The sequence below is a fragment of the Dama dama genome, chromosome 9, assembly GCF_033118175.1.
Source record: "Dama dama isolate Ldn47 chromosome 9, ASM3311817v1, whole genome shotgun sequence".
In the NCBI taxonomy this organism is placed as follows: domain Eukaryota; kingdom Metazoa; phylum Chordata; class Mammalia; order Artiodactyla; family Cervidae; genus Dama; species Dama dama.
In genome coordinates, this window is record NC_083689.1 from 24549351 (window position 1) to 24574240 (window position 24890).

Below are 24890 nucleotides of genomic sequence, written 5' to 3' on the forward strand. Positions count from 1 at the left end.
AATTTCAAATATGCAATATAGTATTAACTCTAGACACCATGCTGTCCATTACAGCCCCATGACATTTATTTTGTAACTGGAAATGTGTAATTTTTTACTTCCTTCACCCACTTCACATCCCCAAACCCCAGCCACCAATCTGTTCTCTGTATGTAGGTGCTTGGGCTGTGCACCTGAAATTAACACGACTTTGTAAATGACTATACCTTAAAAACCACCCCCCAAAAAAAAATCAAACACACACACAAAAAACTGCAAAACTTTGCTTATAGACCTAAAAAGAAATTAAAATAAATGAAATAATTAAAAAATTAGATGATGCATACATCTTTGCAAAAATGTAAATTGGTAAACTTCTTCAGAGGATAACTTGGCAATATCTCTATAAGCCTGGGAAATATACATGTATACTGATATTTATTTATTTGGCTGCATCAGGTCTTAGGTGCAGCCTGGAGTATTTCTGATGTGTTGGGTTTTTTGTTTGTTTTTTTGTTTGTTTTTTATTCCACATATTGGTGAGATCACCGGACATTTCTGAAGTTTCTTCACCACTCCACTTGTAATTTTAATGAGGCTCCGATGACGTAGGTTAGGTTATGCAAGCGGGGAAACTGAGGCCCGGAAAGAAACCCAGGGGTCACACAGCGGTCAAGCTGGGATTTGGGGTCCGGTTGTTTGGCTCCCGGACAACGCGGGAAACTGAGCAGGAGACTACAGCTCCCGGCGTGCTGCGCACGGCGCCGGCCGGACTACAAGTCCCAGGCTGCCCCGTCGCGGCGGCGGCGGCGGGCGACGGGCGCCATCTTGGTCGGCGGCGCGGATTGAATGAGCCCGCCGAGCCGCGGCCGCCGTTCCGAGCAGCGCGGACCCCGAACGGCTGCTGCCGCCGCCGCCATGGCCACGCCGCAGGCCGGCCGCGCGGGCGGGCCCTCCACGCCGCTGTCTCCCACGCGCCTGTCGCGGCTGCAGGAGAAGGAGGAGCTGCGCGAGCTCAATGACCGCCTGGCGCACTACATCGACCGCGTCCGCGCGCTGGAGCTGGAGAACGACCGGCTGCAGCTCAAGATCTCCGAACGGGAGGAGGTGACCACGCGCGAGGTGAGCGCAGGCGCCGGGGGCCCCCGCTGGGGCGGGCCGGTCTCTCAGGGTCCCCGGGGGTTTCGGGGAAGCTCCTGCGACAGGGGGAGACTGGGGCGGGCCCTGCCCACCAAGGGGTTCCCAGGGAGCTTCGGGGGCCCCGCGCGAGGGTCACACGCTTGACTGAGCCGCGGCCTCTGAGGGTCCTCGAGGGTTTCGGGGACTTCTCCCGTGCGAGAGGTAGACTGGTTCCTGCCCCGCCCACCGAGGAGTCCGGGAACTTCTCAGGGTCTCTCGAGTGAGGGGTGCATGCCTAAGGGGCCCCTGGGAAGGTTCAAGGGGCTCTCAGTGAGGGGTGGGGGCTGGGGCGGGCGCCTACGAGGGATCCCCAAGGGTTTCTGCCGCCCCTACCCCATGCAAGAGGTGGAGACTGGCACTAGCTCCGCCCCCGAGGGATCCCTGCCGCTCTGGGGATCCCCTGAGACAGGGGTGCAGGCTAGGGTGAGTCGTGTTCTCTGGTGGGTACCCAGGGGGGGCTGGGGGACCCTGAGTGAGGGCTGCACCCTGGGGCAGGTCCCCCCACCCACCAGGGGTCTCCAGGGTGTTTCCTGTATCCCTTGAGTTTGGGGCTGACCTGTCCCCTGAAGTGGACTCGGGATTGGGGGGGGCCCCGAGTGAGGGGTCCATTAGGGTAGTCTCCCCCTCTGAGGTGTCCCCAAGGGTTGGTGGGAGGTGCCCTGATTGAGGGATGCAACCTGGGCAGGCCCCACCCTTTGAAGGGTCCCCAGGGGACCTTGGAGGATAGGGGGAGATGGAGCAGGCTCTGCCTACCAAGGGATCTGAGGAGATCCGGGGAGCTCCTGAGTGATGGGGCGTGAGCCAGGGTGGACCCCCCCCCCCAACAAAAGGAGTTGTGGAGAGTCTTCAGGGATGTGTTTGGGTGTTCTACAAGAAAACTTGGGGGAGATTTCTCCAGTCTCTGAGGAGGAGTGGAGGGTCTGGGGTGAGTCAGTGGTCTCAGTTCTCCTTGAACTTTGCAGGAGTCCCATGATGAATCCTGGGGAGTTTGGGGATTGAGTGGGATTAGGCAGTAAATTCAGTCTTTTACCAGGACCTGGGGCATAAAGAATCTGCCTGCAATGTGGGAGACCTGGGTTTGATTCCTGGTTTGGGAAGATTCCCTGGAAAAGGGCATGGCAACCCACTCCAGTATTTTTGCTTGGAGAATCCCCATGGACAGGGGAGCCTAGGGTGCTTCAGTCCATGGGGTCACAAAGAGTCAGACATGGCTAGGTGACTAAACACAGCACAGCACAGGCAGTAAGTTCAGTCTTTTACTAGGACCTGGGGGGTAGGGGTCAGAGCAGGGGAGTCCAGTGTCTCCCTGGTCCCTTGGGAAATTTGGAAGGCCCTTCGTTGGGCCCTGGGACCCCCTTGTCTAATGGGCAGGAGCCTACGAGAGTCTGGTAGCTTCTGCCCTGTCCTGGGGGGTGTGAGGGGCGGGGGAAGTGTCAGGCCTTGGGGAACCAGGAGAAGTTTTGGTGCACCTGACGGGGCAGGGGCTGGATAAGCCCTGCCCCCCAAGTGGGTGTGAGGGCAGGGGTCTGGGGATCCTGGGTGGGGTGTATCATGACTGGCTGCCAACCTAGGGGGCTCCTTTTCTCCCACAGGCCCCCCCCAACCCAAGGGCAGGCCCTCAGAATAAGGGGGAGGGGGCCACCATGTGGTTCCCCGTGGGCCCGGTGGGAGAGCCAGGACCTGAAGCTGGCACTTAGTGCTTGGAGCCTCAGCTTTCCTCTCCGAAGAATGGGCGCAGTGACGACCTCTGGGAGGAGAGCATGGCGGGGTGGGAGCTGGGGGTGGTCATTTCTGGGAGCCACTCACTGTGTGTATAACCTTGGGCAGATCACTTAACCTCTCTGAGCTCACTGCCTCTTTTGTAAAGTGCAAGTAATAATAAATACCTATTTTGGGGGCTTGTATGTGGGGCCACCATGAATTCATGTTTGTTTTATAGAATAAAGGCAATAAAGTACATGACAGTGCCCTGAGGGAACACTCCGTGGGTTCTGTTGCCCCTGCCTGGGTCCCCGGGATCAGGATGGGCCCGAAAGTGTGTCTCAGGTGTCTGGTGGTTGGTAGTGTGTTAGGTCATCTGGGATTAGATTAAAGCTTGGGATCCAAACCCTGCTTTTAATCTGTGACCTTGGGTGGGTCACTCAGCCCCGCGGAAGCTTGGTTTTGTCGTCTGTGTGATGGGACTGGAGTGGCTGCCCCAGTGGTGCCGCCTCAGCAGTGCATGCGGGTCCTCGGAGTGCAGGCCCAAGTTCTGCCTGCTGGGCTGGTCAGTGCTGGGTTCTTCACCCCGGCCTCTCCTCCCACCTGCAGGCAGTGGACGTGGGGTGCCGGCCCCACTGGATGAGTGTGGTGCCCGAGAGCGCAGGTGCCCGGGGAACTCGATGCTGTCCACGTGTCTAGGCAGTGGCATGGTTTACTTCTCGGCTGCCCGTGCTGGTTGGGACGCAGGACTGCCGGGTGGGAGCGGGAGGGGCCCCGCCACACGGTGCCCCCCAGGGCTGTGCCCAGGATCTGGAGCCACCCAGATGACAGGTGTTTGTTCACAGCAGGAGTGGGCCGTTCCCACCAGCCTGATCTGGAACTTGGGGGTGAGGTGACAAATGCCCCCTCAGCTGGTCAGTGGAGGGAACCAGTAACCTGCTGGAGCAGTGAGGTGGGCTGGTCATGTGTGCTGTGTGGAGGGAGTGACCTGGAAGTGGCCAAGGGCTGTGGGAGGGCATGGTGTGTCAGGCCTCTGACCTGGATGGCAGCTTCTCACCTGGAAGAATCTGCCCCCAGGGGACACTGGGTGATGGCTAGAGACGTCTGTGGTTGTCACACTGGGGGACTCCTGGCATCAAGGCAGTGGATCCAGGAAGGCTGCCCCACACACACTCCTCCCCCCAGAGCCCAGGACATCTCCCTACAGAGAATGATCCAGCCCCAAATGCCATTAGTGTCAAAGCTGAGAAGCCACTTAAGGAACCCAGTGGTGATGCTGTTTAAAATGTGAGCGTACTTGTAATCAGCGCAGAGGGTTCAGGTGCCTAAGGTAAAAGTTACGTTCTGGTCCGCAGACCCTCGCTGGTCGTGTGCGGATGTTTGCCTTTCCCATCAGAAATCAGATGATGGGTGTTTTGGCCTGGTGAGCTGTACAGGGTGAATGGCCACGTGCGTACCTGAAGGATTTCTGGGAGGCTGAGGGCTGGCCAGATTTCTGTATGGGAAGAGTCTTGGGTGCTGGGAGGCAGGGGGTGGCTTGAGTAGACCAGGAAGGAAAGGGGGTTCTCCAGGGAGCCCCCAACCAGGTGTTGAGTTCCCCTAGGCTTCACATTTTTTCCCTTCCTGCCCAGGTATCCTGTTGCTGTGGGGATCAGGGGGCGGGTGCTCCCCAGGTGGACCCAGGGAGCAGGAGCTGGGCTCTGGGAGTTGGAGGGTTTGCGGAGGGTCAGGGTTTGTGGAGTTTGGCAGTGGTTGTCAACTCCGGGGCAGTTTTGTCCCTGGGGACACAGGCAGGGCCTCACAGGGCAAGTCTGGGACCCTAGGAAAAGGCTACCTCAGGTCATGCGAACTCTGCTCCCTTCACGGCCACACTTGCTAACGCATCTGTTGGGATTCCTCAAGTTTTACACTTGTGCAGCGCCGGCCGTTAAAGACAGAACAAAAGCCAGAGCTGTGCCCGGGGCTCCCACGGGACACCCCAAGCATCGTAGCACATGGAGGCACAGGCCTGCCGGGAACACCTGTTCCCTGCTCTGAAAGAGCCTTTGTGACCTCGCGTCCTCCTCTGCAGAGTTTTCTCCATCGTCCTGGTGCCATAGATCAGGTTCCAGGTTTGGTAGAAGTTTTTGGGAAAAGGCTGGGGTTTCAGCTCTGTGGGTCTCAAGTGTAAGCACTCAACTCGGGCATCACGGCTGGCGGGGAAGCTGCCACGGACAGTACACGGAGGGGCGGGCCAGGGTGCGTGCCAATAAAGCTTTATTTGTGCACACTGAAGTGTGCATTTCATATGGGTACCTGTATCATGAAATATTTTTTTGTTTTTTTCTACTCAGCCATTTAAAAATATAAAAGCCGTTCTAGTCCCGCAGGCGGGTGGCTGGGGTTTTGTGCTGTGGGCCTGGCTATAGTGGATCATCTGACTGAGACACAGTTTTTTAATAGAAGGTCTGCGGCAACCCTGCCTCTGGCAAGTCTGTTGGTGCAGGGCTTCCCTGGCAGTCCAGCGGTGAAGACTCTGTGCTTCTTTGCAGGTGTGTTGGTTCAGTCCCTGCTCAGGGAACTAGGATCCCACAGCTGTGCAGCCAAAAAAAAAAAAGCTGTCGATGCTATTTTTTTCCAGCATTATTTGCCCTCTTTGCGTCTCTGTGTCACATTTTGATAGTTCTTGAGATATTTCCGACTTTCTCATTTGTAGTATTTGTCAGAGTGATCAGTGACCTTTGATGTCACTATTGCAAAAGGATTACAAGTCACTGAGGCTCAATTGACAGTTGGCATTTTTTAGCAACAAAGTATTTTAAATAAGGGCTATACATTGTTGTTTTCTTTCCTTTTTGCTTTTTGTTTGTTTGTTTTGGCCTCACCTCATGGCATGTGGGATCTTAGTTCCCTGACTAGGAGTCAAACCTATTCCCCTTGAATTGGAAGCACAGTCTTAACCACTGGACCATCAGGGAAATCCCCATGAGTGGCATCTTAATGAGATATTTAAAAAATCAAAATTAACTCTGAAGTCACTGTCAGTTAAGTGTCAGGTGTGCGTGCGGGGTTCCCTTCACCCTGGGCTCTCAGGGAGGGACAGCTTCCCATCTGATCTCGCCTTTGTTTTCTGCTGTCTTGGCCTTCAGTGCTCCTCCTGCCGAAAGGGGAAGCTGGGGAAGAAAGCCCAGTAGGAGCCAGTCTGTGGGGCCAGAGATCTTGTCCGAGACTGCAGCCTGGGTGCCAGGCCCTCCTTTGGGGTCAGGAAAGTTCTGGAAGATGAGATGGTGGGAGACAGGGCAGAGACACTCCTGTGAACCTGGGTGCCCAGCTACCCTTAGACAGTGAGGTTGGCCGCTCTTGGTGATGGTGGGTTTATTCCAGAAGGTGGAGATGGGGCGGGGTGAACAGAGCACAGGAGGGAGAGGCTTGTTTCATCTTGATCCCCACGTGTGTCTCTCTCAGAACTGTCCCCAGCAGACCTCTCTGGCCTGTACCAACAGGAGAGGGCGGTGTGCTGTCCCGTGCCTCAGTTTCCCCATCTGTGAAATGACTAAGAGTCCACACTTGTGGGATGAAATGATGAGGAGAGCTGGACTGCGGCGGGAGGGCTGGAGAGGGTGGGGGTCTCAGACCCGCTATCAAATCCAACACGCACAGGCTGGTCCTGACCTGCCTGGGACACTCTGGTTTTAACTCTAAAAACCCCACACCTGAGAATTCCCAGGTCTCAGGCAGACCAGGATAGTGATCCCCCCACCAAGCGGCAGGGCCCAGGCAGCTCCTGTGGGCCTTTCCTGTGGAAGGAGGGCCCCTCACCGGCTCTGAGCCGCCGTCTGAGCCCGGGCACAGACACTCACTGCTGTCTTGCAGCTTTGTGGGAAGTGGTGGTAGTTGTTCAGCTGTTCAGTCATTCTGACTCTTTGCAGCCCCATGTACTGCAGCACGCCAGGCTTCCCCATCCTTCACTATCTCCCGGAGCTTGCTTAAACTCGTGTCCATTGAGTAGGTGATGCCATCCAACCATCTCATCCTATGCTCTGTTGTCCCCTTCTCCTCCTGCCTTCAATCTTTCCCAGCATCAGGGTCTTTTCCAGGGAGTCGGCCCTGCACATCAGGCGGCCAGAGTACTCGGAGTTTCAGCTTTGGTGTCATTTCTTCCAATGAATATTCAGGGTTGATGTCCTTTAGAATTGGCTGGTTTGACCTCCTTGCAGTCCAAGGGACTCCCAAGAGTCTTCTCCAGCACCACAGTTCGAAGACACTCAGCTTTTTTTATTGTCCAGTTCTCACATCCATACACAACTACTGGAAAAACTATAGCTTGGACTAGACGGACCTTTGTAGGCAAAGTAATGTCTCAGCTTTTTAATATGATGTCTAGGCTTGTGACTGCTTTTCTTCTAAGGAGCAAGGGTCTTTTAATTTCATGGTTGCAGTCACTATCCACAGTGATTTTGGAGCCCAAGAAAATAAAGTCTCTCACTGTTTCCCTTGTTTCCCCATCCATTTTCTGAGAAGTGATGGGATTGGATGCCATGATATTCGTTTTTTGAATGTTGAGTTTTAAGCCAGCTTTTTCACTCTCCTCTTTCACCTTCATCAGGAGTCTATTTCCTCTTTGCTTTCTGTCATAAGGGTGGTGTCATCTGCATATCTAAGGTTATTGATATTTCTCCCAGCAATCTTGATTCCAGCTTGTGCTTCATCCAGCCGGGTATTTTGCATGATGTACTCTGCATGTAAATTAAATAAGCAGGATGACAATATACAGCCCTGACATACTCCTTTTCCAATTTTGAACCAGTCTGTTGTTCCATGTCCAGTTCTAACTGTTGCTTCTTGACCTGCGTACAGGTTTTGTAGGAGGCAGGTAAGGTGTTCTGGTATTCCCATCTCTTTAAGAATTTTCCACTCCCATCTCTTTAAGAATTTTCCACAGTTTGTTGTGATCTATACAGTCAAAGGCTTTAGCATAGTCAATGAAGCAGATGTTTTTCTGAAATTCTCTAGTTTTTTCTGTGATCCAGTGGATGTTGTCAATTTGATCTCTGGTTCCTCTGCCTTTTCTAAATCCAGCTTATACATCTGGAATTTCTCTGTTCACATACTGTTGAAGCCTCGCTTGAAGGATTTGGCCACTTGCAAAGCTAGCTGCCTTGTCACCCTCTGTTGGCCTTTTGTCAGTCCCAGGAAGGGTTTTAACTGCTTTTTTTGTTAGTTGCTCAGTCGCGTCTGACTCCGCAACCCGTGGACTGTAGCCCATCAGGCTCCTCTGTCCATGGGATTTCCCAGACAAGGATACTGGGGTGGGTTTCCATTCCCTTCTCCAGGGAATCTTTGTGACCCAGGGATCAAACCTGGGTCTTCTTCTTTGGCAGGCAGGTTCTTTACCGTTGAGCCGCCAGGGAAACCCCTGTAACCGGCTCATAGAGGCAGAATTCCCATCTCATGCAATTCATCCAATTAAACTCTTTAAGTTCGGTGGTATTTAATTGATTTACAACTGGGTAGCCATCACTTCTAATTCCAGAACATTCCATTCCCCTAAAGGAAGCTCCTTCCTGGGGAGGGGCAACATAGTGGTAGGGAATTAAGAGGAACAAACCACTATGTATAAAGTATATAAACTACAGGGATATACTTACAACACAGGGGGTATACTCAATATTTTATAATAAGTATAAATGGAGAATAACCTTTACAAATTGTGAATTACTATGTTGTACACCTATAACTCATATGGTGTGGTACATCAATTATGTTGTTGATGTTCAGTTGCTAAGTCATGTCCGACTCTTTCTTGACCCCATGGATTTCCGCATGCCAGGCTTCCCTGTCACTCACCATCTCCTGGAGTTTGCCCACGTTCATCTGTATCTCTAACAAGGATCGCACTTAAAAAGGAAACCTCGTCCCCATAGCGTTCTCCTCCCCCCATACTCCTCCCCCAGCCCCTGACAACCAGGAGCCCACTCCCTGTGTCTGTGGATCGGCCTGTTCTGCACGTTTCCCATCAGTGGAATCGCACCGTGTGTGTCCTGTGTCTGCTTCTCTCACTGAGCATCGTGTCCTCAGGGCCTGTCCACGTGGTAGCGAGTGTCTGGGCTTCACCACTTTTCAGGGCTGAGGGATGCCCCAGGTGTGGAGGGACCGCACTGTGTCCATCCATCACCTGCTGATGGGCCCTTAGGGTGTTTCCCCTTTGGGGCTGTTAGCAGTGACGTGGCTGTGAACGTGTGTGCATGGGTTTTGTGTACACGTGTGTTACTTCTCCCAGGTAGATGCCAGCGGGCGGTGGGGGTGGCATTGCTGGGTCGGTGGTTGCTGTTTGTCCACCTGAGGAACTGCCAACCTGTCTTCCATGATGGCGGCACCAGCCCCCTCTGCCATGCATGGGGGTGCCAGCTTCTCCCCATCCTCCTGACACTTGCTGTGGTCTCTGTGATGGCCATCCTTATGGGGGCAGATGGCATCTCCCTGTCCTTTTGGTCCCTGATACTTTTAAATATGTGCACAGCTCCGGGCCCCTTGGGGTAGAGCAGGGAGACCTGAGTGTGTGTCCAGCTGACAGGTGTGACCTGGGCAGGCTGCAGGGGGGCCCCGCCGGGGGGGCCCATGCCGGTAAGTGGCACTGTGTTGGTGGGGAAGAGGGCTTCACCTCAGCCCGCTGTCCCCACAGGTGAGCGGCATCAAGACATTGTATGAAGCGGAGCTGGCCGACGCCCGCCGGGTCCTGGACGAGACGGCCCGGGACCGTGCCTGCCTGCAGATTGAAATGGGCAAGCTGAGGGCCGACCTGGAGGAGGCCACCAAGAGGTGGGGCTGTGGCGGTGTGACCGCGCATGGGGCAGGAGGCGGGGGTCGTCACCCTGTGTGTGGTGGGAGGGCCCCGACTTGCAGGGCCCTCCTGGGAGCGGGCCGTGTGGATTCTGGGGCCTGGCCCTCTGGCTGCCCTGTCCAGCACCATTATCCCCTCCAAAGAATTGGCCTCCGGAGGTGAAACCTCAGTAGCTCCCCTGGGACTGAATCCCCTGGTAGCTGGCACCACCACGCCCCCAACCCTTCCCCAGCGAAGAGGTGCTCTAGGCCACAGAGCCAGCCTTGACCCCCTTTCCCCCCTTGTGCCCGCCCTGGGAAGCCGGGGAGCGGTGGGTGACCTTCTCTTCCCAACCGCAAAGCACCATCTCCTGGCTGCTCCCCAGTAAGAGTGTCACAAGTCTGGAGAACGAGGCAGCGCTGGTGGTGACGGCAGCAGAAGGAATGAAGTGACGTGAACTCAGCGAGTGTTTAGATCAGGACCCCTCCACCCTTGTTCACGGCGACCCCGGCAGGCCAGACTGGCTACAGGGACGCTGAGCACGAGGTCTGGAGACTCGGCCAGGGTCCCCCGGCTCAGCGGAACCAGCTCCGGAGGCGCCGTTCACAGTCCCGGCGGCAGCTGAGGGCTGCCTTCATGTGTGTGGGATTCTTCTTTTCTAATTAGACTTTTTTACTTTTTTGGGGAGGAGCGGTTTTAGTTTTGCAGGAGAATGAGTGGAAAACACAGGGTGCCCCAGACCCCCCTCCAGGGTCCCCTGTTGCGAGCATCTCCCGGTAACGGGTGTGCTACATTGTTACAACTGATGAGCCCATGTGAACACATTTTCATCAGCTGAGTCCCACCTCACACAGGGGCTGGCCCTTGGTGTCCCGTGCGGTCTGGGTGTGGACACGTGTGCACTAGCATGGTGCTCACCTAATGTGCACATCGTGTCACAGGGCGTGGTCCCTGCCCTCAAAATCTGCGCCTCCCCACACCGCCAGCCCCTGGAGGCCAGGGGTCCTTCCTCTCCACAGCGCTGCCGTTTCCACAATGCCCTACGGTTGGGACCAGCGTGTGCCGCCTCCGCGGACTGTCCCCTGTCACTTAGCGGGGCGTTTCTGGTTCCCGCCTGGAGCAGAGCAGCGAGCCCAGAGGCAGACCCGCGCGACACGGTCACCTGGTGTCTGGCGAGGCAATAGGGCCACCTGTGCTTTTCAAGGGGCCAGGTAGACAGGACAGCCCATCCATGTGTTATGACTGTGAATTAAAAAGTGACATGCTTTTTGGAGAAGAGCAAGAGAATGAATGCTGGAGAATTCTGGAATTCCCCCAGCCTGTCTCTCTCTCACATCCACACAGGTTCTGGAATCTTCCAGACACCCTGAACCTGCGTGTGACTCCTTGGGTGGGCTGAGAAGTCAGGTTTCTGCTTGTCAGAGTCATAGATGCTCCCTGGTGAGAAGGCCGATAACGCAGTTAACTTAAGGAGAAAAACGAGGGCTTCCCCGGTGGCTCAGTGGTAAAGAGCCCACCTGCCAATGCAGGGGACACGGTTTCCATCTCCGGTCTGGGAGGATCCCACACACCTCAGAGCAGCTGAGCCTGTGCACCGCAACTGCCAAGCCTGTGCTCTAGAGCCTGCAAGTCGCAACCACTGAAGCCTGTGTGCCCTAGAGCCCATGCTGTGCAATAAGAGAACCCTCACACCACAACTAGAGAGTAGCCCCCACTTGCCACAACTAGAGAAAAGCCTGCGCAGCAGTGAAGACCCAGCACAGCCAAAATACAGAAGTAACATTTTAAAGGGAGAAAAATGAGAGTCTCTGTGAGCCTCTGCGCAGACAGAACCTCTGAGGCCGATCTGGGGCATGCTTTTCCGCCTTTCTTAATTTACCCTCAGGGTGGGCACCCTTAGATAACAGAACGCTTTGTCTAGCTCGAGCCTGGCATTGATGTCACATGTGTCACGACGCCTCCCCAGGGCCTGGGCCTGTCACAGGCTCCTGTGACGGCTTCAGTGACAGCTCTGCCCCTCCATCGGGCACCCGGGCCGGTGACTTACCTTGGCCCCCGCTCTCGAGGAAAGGCTTCCCCAGTCTCGAGTACTTGGGTCTGCAGGCGATTTGCCTACCGGCCTTACTTCCTGCTCTTGGGCTCAGAGCCCTTGCAGACGGTGTGGGTGGCCCGTGACCCTGAACAGGGTGTACCTGCTGTGAGGTGACAGCCTGTGCTTTTCTATTTTTCAACCATGAGTACTGCGAAAACCCTGTGATGATGGAAACGCGGGTGGAGGACCTGACAGGCTGGGCTCTCCTGCCTAATCCTCCAGGAATTACGGTCCAGGGGAGGAACTTTGTACCCTTAAGCTGTCAAGCATCAGAAACTTAAGCCACTGAGGGTCGCCAGCACCCCTGCTTCCCGGACCATTCTGTGTCCTTCTTCAGCTCCGTAGCACAGGGTGACAGTGTTGAGAGATTCTCCACATTTCCTGATGCCTCTGCTCCTGTCGCCCTGGCGACACCGGGCGATGTCTGGGGACGTCTGTGGTCATCAGGACCCAGGAAGGGTGATGCTGATCCAGCCACCACTGTGCTGTCCCCACTGGTGCTGGGCAGGGCGCAGTTTCAGTTCCTTGGTGGGGAAGTGGGTAGCTTTCAACCCCAAAGAGATTTAGAGCACCATTCAGAAATGTTCACGCTATTAAGAGTTGTATGTTGGTACTTCTCTGGTGGGCCAGTGGCTAACTCCGATCTTCCAGTGCCGGGAACCTGGGTTCGCTCCCTGGTCAGGGAACTAAGATGCCATATGCTGCACAGTGCAGCCAAAAAACAAAAGAGAGAGTTGTGTATTTAGAAAGTCTCTGGCATCTTAGATGTTTCACATTGGAGATATCTATTAGAAGTTCAGGGAGCCTGCCTGAAATAGCTTAACTTTACAAATGAGATCAACGTTTAAAAGGCCAGAGTTTTAATTTGTTACTTTAGTAAATTATACATTAAAAAAAAAAAAAATCAGAGTTCTCCTGTAAATGGTCCCTCCTCCTGTGCCCAAAAGTCAGGGAAAAGGACATGAAAACCCACATCTTGAGGGTTATTTTGAGTGGCTGGCGGGGTCCCTGTGGGGCAGAGCGGATTTGAAGACAGGGCCCCTTTGGTGCTGACAGATGAGGCTCTGGTACTGAGAGCATGGGTAGGTGAGGGTCTGGGCCCCGAGGCAGCCATGAACTTGTCCTTGGGGTCAGTGCTGCCTACTAACTTCTGCTCCTGACTTTCAGCACCAAGAAGAAGGAGGGCGAGCTCACAGTGGCCCAGGGCCGCGTCAGGGACCTGGAGTCCGTGTTCCACCGAAGCGAGGCTGAGCTAGCGGCTGCACTTAGCGACAAGCGCACCCTGGAGAACGATGTGGCAGAGCTGCGGGCCCAGCTGGCTAAGGTAGCTGCAGGCAGTGAAGGCTGTGGGCTCCCCCTTCACCCCCACCCCTGCCCAGTCCATACCCCAGGGGAGTTCGGAGGCTCAGGAGATCCCCGAGGACCTTACGTGGCGGCAGACAGTGTCACCAGCTGCTTGTCCTGCATTTCCAGGCAGAGGATGGGCACGCGGTGGCTAAGAAGCAGCTGGAGAAGGAGACACTGATGCGCGTGGACCTGGAGAACCGCTGCCAGAGCCTGCAGGAGGAGCTGGCCTTCCGCAAGGATGTCTTTGAGGAGGTGGGTCATTCCCCCCACCCCCTTGCAGGAGCCAGGGTGTTCCCCCACTTCCCGCTTTTCCCTGCCTCAGGGACTCATCTGATACTTGCCTCCATCATCACGCCGCTGTCTTCTCTGTCTCTCTCTGCATCTGCGTCTCTTTATAGCGACACTTGTCCTTGGGTTTGGGGCCACCCGGCTAGTCCAGGATGGTCTTGAGCCCTGTATCTTAATCACACCTGCAAAGACCTTTGTCCAGGAAGGCTACATTGGCAGACCCTGGGGATCAGCACATGGGCATGTTTCTCGGGGTCATCATTCAGGCTCCTGCAGACTTTCCCCGGCCTCCTTGCCTCTGGGCCTCGGCTCCCTGGTTTGGCAGGACTGACTAGGCCCTGCCCCCACTGGCCTCCCACCTGGTCCTGGCCCTTTGTGCTGTCATAGCCCAGATGGAACCCGGAGGCAGCCACTGCCAGGCTCACTACAGTGTGCGGTCGGGTGAGATGCCCATGCAACTGTGGAGTGGCCTCCAGCTCCTGCCGGGCCCTGCTGCAGCCAGAGCCGCCCTGGATCCCGTGAGGAGGCCTAGGGGGCGGGAGGGCCCCTGAGGTGGGCCAGGGGTGGGGTACGGGCTGAGGGTACACTGTGCTCCTTGGCTGTTTGTGAACGCAGTGGCTTCCTGTGGACACGTTCCTGTTGTCTTCACCCACGGGGGCCAGACACATGTGACTGACGTCTGTGCAGGGAGTTTTGTCAAGTGGGGCTTCCCCACCTGCCCTTGACCCCACCACTGCCTAGTCAGCTCCTGGTGCGTGCGGTCAGGGCCAGCTGGTCACTGCCATGACCCACTGCTGTTCTATCCTAGATCCCAGGCCCCTGTGATCGGCCACATTAGGAATTTTTTTTTTTTTTTAAGAATTCTTTTTTTTATTAACAGCTTTATTGAAATAGTCCCCTACCAGAAAGCTTTCAAAGTTTACCATGTAGACTGGATCTTAGTCCATTCCCAGAGCTGTGCAGCCATCCCCTTAATTCCAGAACATTACCCCCAAAAGAAATTCTGTAGGTGCTTCCATTAGCATTCTTCCAGTTTTCCTATATAACAAAACTATTTTTAAAACATACAATTTAATGAAATTTAGTAGAGGATCGTTCAACCATCACTGTTTAGTTCCAGAACATTCCATCACCGCAATAGAAGCCCACCCCCATCAGCAGTCACCCCCATCCCCTCCCCTAGCCCCTGACAACCAGGAACCCACTCTTTCTGTGGATCAGCCTTCTCTGGACGTTTCCCATCAGTGGAATCACACCCTGTGTGTCCTTCTGTGTCTGCTTCTCTCACTGAGCATCCTGTTCTCAGGGTCCGTCCACGTGGTAGGGAGTATCAGGGCTTCTCTCCTTTTCAGGGCTGAGTGATGCTCCTGTGTGTGAAGGCATAGGTGTGTTAATCGGCAGTCAGCTGGGGGCTCTGGGTCATGGTTCTTGGGTGGTTGTGAATCGTGGTGTGGGTGTGAACAGGTGGCCCGGGTCTACCCCAGAGGGCCACCAGTGGCAGAATTGGGCGCCCTCGTTCCTGCTGCGGGGGAGAGTCAGGGACGCCTGTGACAGGACCAAGGCAGTCAGTGAGCGCGGGACTATGTCTGCAGGAAGTGCGTGAGACGCGGCGGCGGCACGAGCGCCGCCTGGTGGAGGTGGACAGCAGCCGGCAGCAGGAGTATGACTTCAAGATGGCCCAGGCGCTGGAGGAGCTGCGCGCCCAGCACGACGAGCAAGTGCGGCTGTACCGTCTGGAGCTGGAGCAGACCTACCAAGCCAAGGTGCGCACGCAAGCATGCCTGCCGGTGGGCATTGGGCCGTCCACCCCCGCCCTCTGTGCCGGCCCTCATGCCTGCCCTTGTCTCCGCAGCTGGACAACGCCAAGCTGAGCTCCGACCAGAATGACAAGGCTGCCAGCGCCGCCCGGGAAGAGCTGAAGGAGGCCCGCATGCGGGTCGAATCCCTCAGCTACCAGCTCTCCGGCCTCCAGAAGCAGGTGACTCACCAGAGCCCCAGCCCCGATCCCTCCTCGGGCCCTGTCCCGCCTCATCCCCTCCCACGGCCCCAGAGGCCTGCGGCTGGGTGGGCTTTCCCCACCATGACGCGCGTGGACCCTGCTGCAGGCGAGCGCGGCCGAGGACCGGATCCGTGAACTAGAGGAGACCGTGGCTGGGGAGCGGGACAAGTTCCGGAAGATGCTGGACGCCAAAGAGCGAGAGATGATGGAGATGCGGGACATGATGCAGCAGCAGCTGGCCGAGTACCAGGAGCTGCTGGACGTCAAGCTGGCCTTGGACATGGAGATTAGCGCCTACCGAAAGCTGCTGGAGGGCGAGGAGGAGAGGTGGGCGTGGCAGGGGCGGGGCGAGAGAAGGGGGAGGGGCGAGTGCGCCGTCCCTCCCCCTCCAATACCCGACCCCTGGACCTCAGCCCCTGATAACTCCGCCCCCCCCCGCCCCGCCCCCAGGCTGAAGCTGTCCCCCAGCCCATCGTCGCGGATCACCATCTCACGGGCCACAACGAGCAGCAGCGGCAGCAGCGTGTCCACACCCGGGCGCCCGGGCCGCAGCAAGCGGAAGCGGCTGGAGGTCGAGGAGCCTCCGGGCACGGGCTCCAGTGGCCTTGGCTCCAGCACTGGTACCAGCAGCAGCGGCAGCTTCCACCTGGCGCAGCAGGCCTCGGCCTCAGGCAGCGTCAGCATCGAGGAGATCGATCTGGAGGGCAGGTTCGTGCAACTGAAGAACAGCTCTGACAAGGTGAGGCCTCACCCCGTGCCGCGCCACCCCCTCAGGGGAGGCCCCCCGGGGTTGCCCAGAGCCCTGTGCCAACGCCAGCGCTCTTCCTCAGGATCAGTCTCTGGGCAACTGGAGGATCAAGAGGCAGGTCCTGGAAGGGGAGGAGATTTCCTACAAGTTCACCCCCAAGTATGTGCTGCGGGCTGGCCAGACTGTCACGGTAGGTGGCTGCGGATGGGCAGGTTGTGAAGTGTAGCTGGGATGGGGCAGGGGGATAGGCACCGCAGGGGACCCACCGCTGAGAACAGCTGCCTGCGATCGCGGATCACTTGTGTGTCCACATTTCTTCATCGGAGCCTTCCCTGGAGCTCTTGGGAGGCCTGAGTGATGTGCCAGGGGCCCGCGGTATGGGTGGGACTGGGTCTAGGCTGTCTGTCTGGGCTGGCAGGCAAAGTGCCAGCCATGTTAAAGTCACGGGCACAGACTCTAGGTCACCTGATCCCAGCCTGGCTCATTTACTGAGATGAAAGCCCTTGGCCACTGTGAACCTCAGTCTCTTCTTCCATACTGGAGTGACTAACATCCCTGGGCAGGATCTAAGAGTCCTAGAAGGATTAAACACCCAGGGCATCAAGGGGACCTGTGATGAATGGCTGGCTGGTGACCACTAGAATTGGAGCCCACTTTAACAGGGAAGCCTTCCTGTGTCCCCAGGTGTGGGCAGCTGGAGCTGGGGTGGCTCACAGCCCCCCATCCACACTCGTGTGGAAAAGCCAGAACAGCTGGGGCACCGGTGAGAGCTTCCGGACCACCCTGGTCAACGCTGATGGGGAGGTGAGTGCCTCCCGCTGCCTGGGTCTTGGGGCCCCTCCTGGGTGGATGGAGCCTTGGCCGCCAGGCACATGAGTGCAGCCTGGGCCTGGGTGTCCGACTGCCTCCCCTGCAAGCTGGGCTCCTGGGGTGGGGAGGGGTTTGTCTGCAGCTCTCATCTTGTACAGGAAGTGGCCATGAGAACCGTGAAGCAGTCTTCGGTGGTGCGGGAGACCGAGAATGGGGAGGAGGGCGAGGACGAGGCAGCTGAGTTTGGAGAGGAGGATCTTTTCCACCAGCAGGTAAAGGCTCCCAGGCACGCGTATACACACACACACACACCCCAGGCCCTGTTCAAACACACACACACACACACATACCCCAGGCCCTGTTAAAACACACACACACACACCCCCAGGCCCTGTTCAAACACACACACACACCCCAGGCCCTGTTCACATGCAGCTGCCCTGGGCATCACCCAGGCCACAGAGCTCACAGCAGACAGGCTGTGGGGTCAGCTGCCCTGCCCCCTGGGCCTGCCTGTTGTGTGGACCTCTGGTACCCGCCTAGGGACACCGGGAATGGGGTTGCAAAGCTGATTGTATCTCAAAGTGACTCTGGTACAGCCCCAGGGCTTCTCAGCCCACCTGCTGTTACTGTGACTCCACCAGACTGATATGCTGGTGACTTCATAATGATTTTGTGGGGAGGATGGGGGGCTGAGGAACCACGCTGAACGAGACATGAGTGCAGGGCTTTTCTGGCTCTAAGACCATTGTAATGAGTCTTGTGGCTCAGAACAGGAGTGAGGGAGACATGGAAGGTTCTGGAACAGGAGCCATGGAGGCTGGGGTCATCTTGTTGGAAGCTGAGCTTCCCTGGTGGCTCAGGCCCCAGCCTGGTCCAGCCCCTCCTGGTAGGAGGGCAGGGGGCCACCAGCTACCTGCCTGGCCAGGTTGGCATGTGCCTGCCACCCCGGGCTCACCTCACTGCACCATCCTTCCTTCCAGGGGGACCCGAGGACCACCTCTCGAGGCTGCCGCGTCATGTGAGCCGAACACGCCTCATCACATGTCTTTCTTTACCCAGAGCCACTGAAAACTATTTTTATATCATTGGCTTCTTTAATCCTTGGTACATTTCTAGAGAATTTTTAAGCAAACTGCCAGAGCATGGGGGTGGGTCTCTACTGATCTTTCCTGTCGGCGGGTTTCCTGGGACCCTTCACCACTGACCAGACTGTGTGGGTGCCCTGACCACCAGCCCAGGAGCCTAGTGGCTAGCAGACTTTGGGGAGTCCAGCAGGGGTGGGAGGAGGCCCATCAGCTGCGTGGGTCTCTGCTGCAGCCTGGAGTCGGGGCAGGAGAGGAGGCCTGGGGTGGACAGAGTGAAACTGCATAAGGATCCCATAGTTGTTTGTTTCATTTAAGCTTTCAAAAAAAACAAATTGAGAATCCAGCTTCTGACCTGGTGGGGAGGAGGGGCACCCCTGCAGAGTTTCCGTGGCTCAGCCAACTGAGCACCGGAAGGAGGGCTGGAAACAGCTTGTACTGTCAGACCTGGGCTTCGGGCGGTTTCTGCTCGGCCCTTGGGAGTCGGGTGTGTGGGGCGGGCCACTTGGCTTCCTCTCTGGCTGCCGGAGCCTCACGTTTCTGGACCTTTCTGCAGTCAACTTCCTCACTCTGTGGGACAGGCAAGAAGGAAGCTTGGGACCTGGGGACGATTCCTCTCTGAGACTTATCTCCAGGTCAGTGTCAAGGGGATGAGTGTGACAACCTTGGACATGATGGCCATGTGCGACACCGCTTTCTGCCCTCCGGTCGGCGGAGGGTGACAAGGGCGAGCCGTGGGACTCCGTGGCTCCAGCTCTGTGCCTTGCGCACGGGGCACGCCCACTCCTGTGTTCTTGGGTGCACACTGATACACTAGTTCCTCTGTAGCTTCCTGCTGAAACGAGGTTTCTTAGACAGACCTGCCCGTGCCACCGGACCTCTGTGGGATGCTCCATGCCACAGCCCAGCTTTTGATCACCCAGAGACCCCCCTCCCTGCATCAGTTCACCTTTGACCCGCACCACGTAGATACACAGAAGTTATTTTTTTAATGGATATTTATTTTTTTACATTGGTCAGTACACAGGTTGCCAGGCTCCCACCTCAGGGGCTCACTCAAGGGTCACTGGGACAGTCCCACAGTGGGGGTGGCATCAGGGGGCTCTGTCCCTGTGGGCTTTGCACCCTTGGCTGACTCTTCAGAAAGCGCAGCTCAAGTCTTAAAGACGCAATACTGAGCCATGGAGGCGGGATGGCCCCTGAAGGCAGCGTGCTTCCAGGTAGGCTGAGTGCCAGCCCCTCGGGATTTACCCAAGGCTGGAGCAGCCAATCCACCTCCTTTCCGTGGGAACTGCTCATGGTGAGGAAGGCCCAAGCCCCAGGACAGAAAAGTGTCAGCCACTGGGAAAACCAAGCTGCTACCAGGTCAGAATCTTCCTGCAGGCCAAGGCTTTAAGTCTGGGCATCTTTCCTTGGCCACCAGAGTCCTTGGCCCGAGGGCTGTGCTTGCCCTGTAGAGGGAGGTGGCCTCTCCAGAAAAATGGTGCCGCCCCTGAGAAGCGTCCTGTCCCGACAGCACCTTCTCTGTACCCCCCTCCCTCCCTCACCCCTACCCCCTTCCAGGAGTGCTTCCGGGTGCAGGCTGCTCCCTTCCCCTGGCATAACAGGAGCTGAGTGGACCATGAGGGTCTGGAGAGCATGATGGAGTCTGGGTGGTCCTGGGACAAGTGGAAACTGCACTAGTCTCGGCCACACCCTTCAGGGTGTTTTGGAAATCTTTGGGGATCGAAGCTGTGTCCTGGAATTCCGGGTGTGAAGCAGGAAGGCTGGGCTTGAGGACTTCAGGAAGGAAAGGAGAGGGCCCCTCCCTACCGGCAGGCCCAGAGGGCCTAAAAAACAGCCCCAGGGTTTGCCCAGTGCCTGCAGAACCCCCAGGCTCATAAGATGACTTCTTGATTTCAGCCAGGTCTTGGTCTCATCCCCGCCCAGTGATTGCCTGGCTGAGGTCTTGAGTGGAGCCGGGGAAGTGGCCCTGGCAGGCTGGGGTGCCCTTGACTGGTGAGGGGAGGGTGTGCTGGACCGGTGGCCAGTTGTGGCTGGATGTTGGTGACAGTCTTTGGTAATCAAGTAGTTGGAAACACAGGACAAAGTCCAATGTTACAATGTCAGCCTTGGCCTGAAAAACAGAATTTGCACTTGTTCTTAAACGTGCTTAACTTTAAGCCACTTGAAATGATGCAGAAGCGATTTTTTTCTGAGCCCGTGTCATGTGAGGAGAAGCACCCTTCTAGAGGAACAATCACTCGGCCCAGCCCTCGGAAGGGACCCAGTGCGCGGGAGACACGGACGCCTTTTTCCCCGTGGTCTGGGCGCTCAGTTTTCATCACAGCCAGGCTCTGACCTGGGCTCGTTTTTACCACACCGTCTACCCAGCAGTTCTATTTATATCAGCACATCCGAGCGGGGACTGCCATTCCTCAAGGACATTAACGCTGTTGGAAAGGTCTTAACTCCGAGCCCAAAAGGGATCATCAGCACTACACGCCAGGGGACTCAGTTTCAGCAGCCGGCTGTCTAGACACATTTCAGATGGTGATTTTTAAGATGCATGCCAAACGTGTGATCTTTTGTTTCCTCCAATGATTTGTAAACTACATTTTAAGACTGGAAACTTTTTTGTACAACATCCAATAAAACATTTTGGTTTTAAATTCTGCCCGTGAGTTACTACTCCCACGCCAGGCTGCTGCAGTAGGAGCCCAAGCCACTAGTTAAGCGGGTGTCTTAGGACCCCCATCTGCCCGCGCGGACCGCTAGGGTTTTCGGCATTCCCCGATCTGATCCACCGACCCCCCGCAGCGCTCTTGCTCCCCTAACGGCCTGGCGCTACGGGGCTTGCAAAGCGCAGGGTAGGCGCGCCCATCGTCCAGTGTGCACGCGCGGCGGGACCTTGGGGGCGGAGCCTAAGCACGGAGGTGCGGGCCTCTCGACACGGGAAACCCGACTTCGGGGCCCCTTCCTTTCTGCTCGTGCGCGGGAGGCTTCGCGCGGCCTAATGGGACTCGTAGTCCGGACCCTGCTCCCACCCACCGGAACTCCATTTCCCGTAGGGCCCTGGGGCAGCGGACTTCCGGCGTGAGTGCGGGTCGGCGCACGCGGCGGCGGTCCGGTTGACTTTGCGGAGCCATGGAGGGCGGGTTCGGCTCGGATTTCGGGGGCTCTGGCGGCGGGAAGCTGGACCCAGGGCTCATCATGGAGCAGGTGAAAGTGCAGATCGCCGTGGCCAACGCGCAGGAGCTGCTACAGGTCCGGGGCTGGCCGGGGGCTGGGTTGGGAGGCTGAGGGCTGCGGGATCCGCCGGGGCCGGTGTCGCAACTGAGGGCTCGCGTGTCCCCACAGAGGATGACGGACAAGTGCTTCCGGAAGTGTATCGGGAAGCCGGGGGGTTCCCTGGACAATTCGGAGCAGGTAAAACCAGGGGTGGCGGGGCCGCGGGCTGGACCCGGTGGGGTGGCCTCCGCGCGTGCGCTGACTTAACGAGGCGGCGTGGAGAGTATGCTGCGCGTGCGCAGTCCGCTGCCGGGGTGGGGGCACCAGCCGAGGTCCAGACCTGAGCGGCTCGCCCTTACCTTCCCCAGAAGTGCATCGCCATGTGCATGGACCGCTACATGGACGCCTGGAACACCGTGTCACGTGCCTACAACTCGCGGCTGCAGCGGGAACGAGCCAACATGTGACCGCGACGCGCCAGCAGACCAACCCCCCACCCTGGCCCTACCCCCGGACCTATTTCCATAAACGCTGTTTGTGAGGCGGGGTCCTGCATGTGCGTACTGCCTCCCAGATGTTTGTGAGGACGACATTGGTGCTGGGACCGTTGGGACTCTGCCCGTCCTTTCCGCCTAGCCGCCCACCTGCTAGCCGGTGTAGCTTGGGTCTTGGTGGGGGCGGCCCTGGCCGCGGTGCCACCTCCCTTTGTGCGCCTGTTAACGGATTATGTCGTATGGACCGTCCGTGGTGGGGCCTCAACCCCGCTTACGCTGTCTGCCTGGGAGGAGGGTGCTGCTTGACACATCATAGGCTTCAGTGGCCAGAGAATGGAGAAGCTTGAACTAGTTCAGGGCTGAATTTCACAACCCCCTGCGAGAGGGATTTAATTTTAAAGGGAGGAGTGAGGTCAGTGATGGGGAGCCATGTTTATTAGTTTACCTGGGAAGGGGCAGGGCTTTTTTGAGGGAGTGGGGGACCACCCCCTCTTTATCCTGTTTTGGTCTTTTAGTGTATGGTACTGGCTGCTGGGAGGTGTGTTGTTTAATACGTTCATAAAGTAAAACCAACATGTAATGAGATGCAGGGTCTGTTGGAGTTTGAATTGCTGCCATCTTGGGCTCAGCTGGTTCCACTTGTTTTTTTCTTTGTGTGTGTGGCGGGGGGCGTTTCCTTTTTCATCTCTGGACCCTTGAACTTAAAGGTTTATGTTAACTCTTGCTAAACGTGGGGAGGGGGGTGTGGTTGGCAGGTTTTAAGCAAATTCCTGGCTTATCCCTGGTGACAAAGCCTCCTTTTTTCTTGTCACTGCTCCTCATTGTTGAGGCACGCTGGAGGACAGATGGTTTGACTTCTGAGGCTGTTTTTTTTGCTGAACACAGGTGTGGTGGTTCCCTGGTTGAGGGGGGCAGAACTGTTCCCTGATGAGCCTAAAATATATGTGATGGTTACCAGGCTGCAGTCCCATGTGCTTGCATCCTTGCATTCGAATCGTCCTGAAGTTTGATGACTTCAAGCTGTTCACTAATGGAAGTTGAAGAGGCAATTAAGGAGGCCTGCCCAGAGATGAGCAGGCAGAGGATAGCAGTTAGTGGTAGAGAAACGGAAGAAGCCGGGCTAAGCCAAGGAGGCCTCTGTTTGACCATATTCCAAATGGAGCTTGGGTTGGGACCGAGTGTGTTATATCTGTGTAACCACTGAGCTTGCTCGTACCTGTGTTGTGTTTACCTTGATCTGACCAGAATGATTGACGCCCATGTAGCAGGTCTTAACTGTGCAGACTTCCCCTTAGATAGGAGATAGTCAAGGGGCAGCCTGTCGTTGAGAATATTTGCTACTGAGTCCAGAGAAGAGTGGAGTCCTTGTAAGGCATCCGCCATGTTTTTAGACAAATCCTCTGGGGCCTGCGTGAGACTCTAGGGGGCTGCTAGTCGGAGACTGATGACTGATCCCTTCTCCTGCCACAGTGAGTCCCGTTGCTCTTCTATCTCGGGGCTGGGTGATGTCGTGAATGGTTATATCTGGGTTGTGAGAACTTAGCCGCGTGCATTGTGCACAAATTGGGATTTGTCTAAGCAAGGGTGAGCTGGGGACTTCCCTGGCAGTCCAGTGATTGGGACTCAGCGCTTTCACTGCAGGAAACCAGGGTTCAATCCCTGATTGGGGAACTAAGGTGCCACAAGCTTTGAGGCATGGTTAAAAAAAAAGGGGGGGGGGTAACTTAAGGTCTGTGGCAGGTTCACTGGTATGTTGAGTGGGTGGCTCAATAACTTCTTTCTCAGGTGTAGGTGATGTCATTTTAGCATGGTGGCCCGTGGAATCATGCCCTGTAATCATCAGGCAGAGTGGGTGGTTGAGATTACTAGGGAAGGTCCTGCCCACCTATGGTCTGGGCTTCCCAGGTGGCTCAGTGATAAAAGGATCCTCCTGGCAATGCAGGAGATGCAGGTTCGATCCCTGGGTCGAGGTGTTCCCCTGGATGAGGAAATGGCTACTCACTTCGGTGTTCTTGCCTGGAAAATCACACAGACAGAGGAGTCTGGCAGTCTACAGCAGTACCTGGGGGTCTAACTGGTCTTGCGGATTTCCAGCGTCCCAGGTTCTCAAACCCAGTCCCCAGGGAGAAAAGGATGTGAAGTGATGTCAGAAGGGGAGGCAGCTCCAACCCTTGTAGGTGTGTACAGCTCTGACTCCTCTCTAAGGCGTGTTTCAGTGCGTCCGTCTCCCTGAGGTGGGTTTTGGAGCTGGGTGCTAGAGGAAGGGGCATCCCTCACATGCCCCCACGTGGACCCCACCTGCGTGTCCCTCAGGGGCTGTCCACGTTCTCACAAGTGCTCTAGGGGAGGGAGAGCCGGGGCAGATGAGTGTCTGGACATTACTTGGCTGAGTTTCTTTTGAGAGTTTGATTTGTTTTAGTTTTCCTGACAATTGTGGTCTCCAAGTGACATGAAAAGCCCACTTAATTCCTAGACCTCTAGAGGCTTCCTTAGAAATTTGGGAAACAAAGGCAGGCCTGTCGTGACTCTGGATGGACTTGGGAAGCCCAAACCGAGGGGTTATTTCCTTGAGCAGAGTCTTGGAGAACTCCAGGGCAGGATCTGTTTGGGTGGGGCACGCCTCAGTCTAGCTGGCAAGGGTGTCAGTGACAGCCAGCAAACATCTGACATTTCCTTGTGTTCGGGGCATCCCTAGAAAATCAGTCTGCCAGTCTTGACCTGGGTGTGTAGCTCTATCCCACATGGGGGTCACTCCCTTGACCTTGCGGGGGGTGGTGGGGGGTGAGTGTTGGGCTTATTCCGGAGGCAGACAGAGTGAGCTTCAACTGCATTTAAGGAGACGGGAGAACAGGGATGGTCGTGGACTTGATGAGCCACTGACATGGGGCCTCCTGACCGTACTGTGTACTCAGGTGAGCTGCCCGGATGGCCTGCAGCGTGATGGCCGACAGGAGGATCACCTGCCCGTGACCATTAACCATCCACCCCAGGCATTCAGGGTTTTTACGATATCACCATCTGAAAGCCTGCTCCCTTTGTTCTGGGGTGTAGATGGGAGCATACCGAAGTCCATGATCCCCGCCCCGCTTGTTCAGCTGCTGTGTCTGCCCTGTTATTCCTTTTGTTATTCCTGCATCTCCCTCTTGGTAGCCTCTGTGG

At 56.3% G+C, this 24890-nt stretch overlaps 2 protein-coding genes across 2 annotated transcripts; both read left to right on the forward strand.

The window, feature by feature from the left end:
- The first annotated feature begins 828 nt into the window (after positions 1 to 828).
- Positions 829 to 20678, forward strand: LMNB2 (lamin B2). The gene is made up of 12 exons (XM_061150747.1): positions 829 to 1101; positions 9521 to 9657; positions 12918 to 13074; positions 13224 to 13349; positions 14978 to 15148; positions 15238 to 15363; positions 15491 to 15711; positions 15835 to 16123; positions 16215 to 16322; positions 16817 to 16936; positions 17101 to 17214; positions 17926 to 20678. Exons 1-12 carry the CDS (start codon positions 829 to 831, stop codon positions 17965 to 17967), a joined length of 1884 nt encoding a protein of 627 aa, XP_061006730.1. The 3' UTR covers positions 17968 to 20678.
- A 405-nt stretch (positions 20679 to 21083) lies between these two features.
- On the forward strand, positions 21084 to 22316 carry TIMM13 (translocase of inner mitochondrial membrane 13). The gene is made up of 3 exons (XM_061150748.1): positions 21084 to 21273; positions 21367 to 21435; positions 21606 to 22316. The coding sequence occupies exons 1-3, from the start codon at positions 21154 to 21156 to the stop codon at positions 21702 to 21704; spliced, it is 288 nt and encodes a 95-aa protein (XP_061006731.1). The 5' UTR covers positions 21084 to 21153; the 3' UTR covers positions 21705 to 22316.
- Positions 22317 to 24890: the final 2574 nt, after the last annotated feature.

Bases quoted from the DNA above. Each gene is read 5' to 3' on its own strand.
- LMNB2 (XM_061150747.1), top strand. From the start codon at position 829: ATGAGCCCGCCGAGCCGCGGCCGCCGTTCCGAGCAGCGCGGACCCCGA. The intron at 1,102-9,520 runs GTGAGCGCAGGC...CTGTCCCCACAG, and splicing joins AGGAGGTGACCACGCGCGAG to GTGAGCGGCATCAAGACATT. The intron at 16,937-17,100 runs GTGAGTGCCTCC...CATCTTGTACAG, and splicing joins TGGTCAACGCTGATGGGGAG to GAAGTGGCCATGAGAACCGT.
- TIMM13 (XM_061150748.1), top strand. From the start codon at position 21,154: ATGGAGGGCGGGTTCGGCTCGGATTTCGGGGGCTCTGGCGGCGGGAAG. The intron at 21,274-21,366 runs GTCCGGGGCTGG...GTGTCCCCACAG, and splicing joins ACGCGCAGGAGCTGCTACAG to AGGATGACGGACAAGTGCTT. The intron at 21,436-21,605 runs GTAAAACCAGGG...TACCTTCCCCAG, and splicing joins CCCTGGACAATTCGGAGCAG to AAGTGCATCGCCATGTGCAT.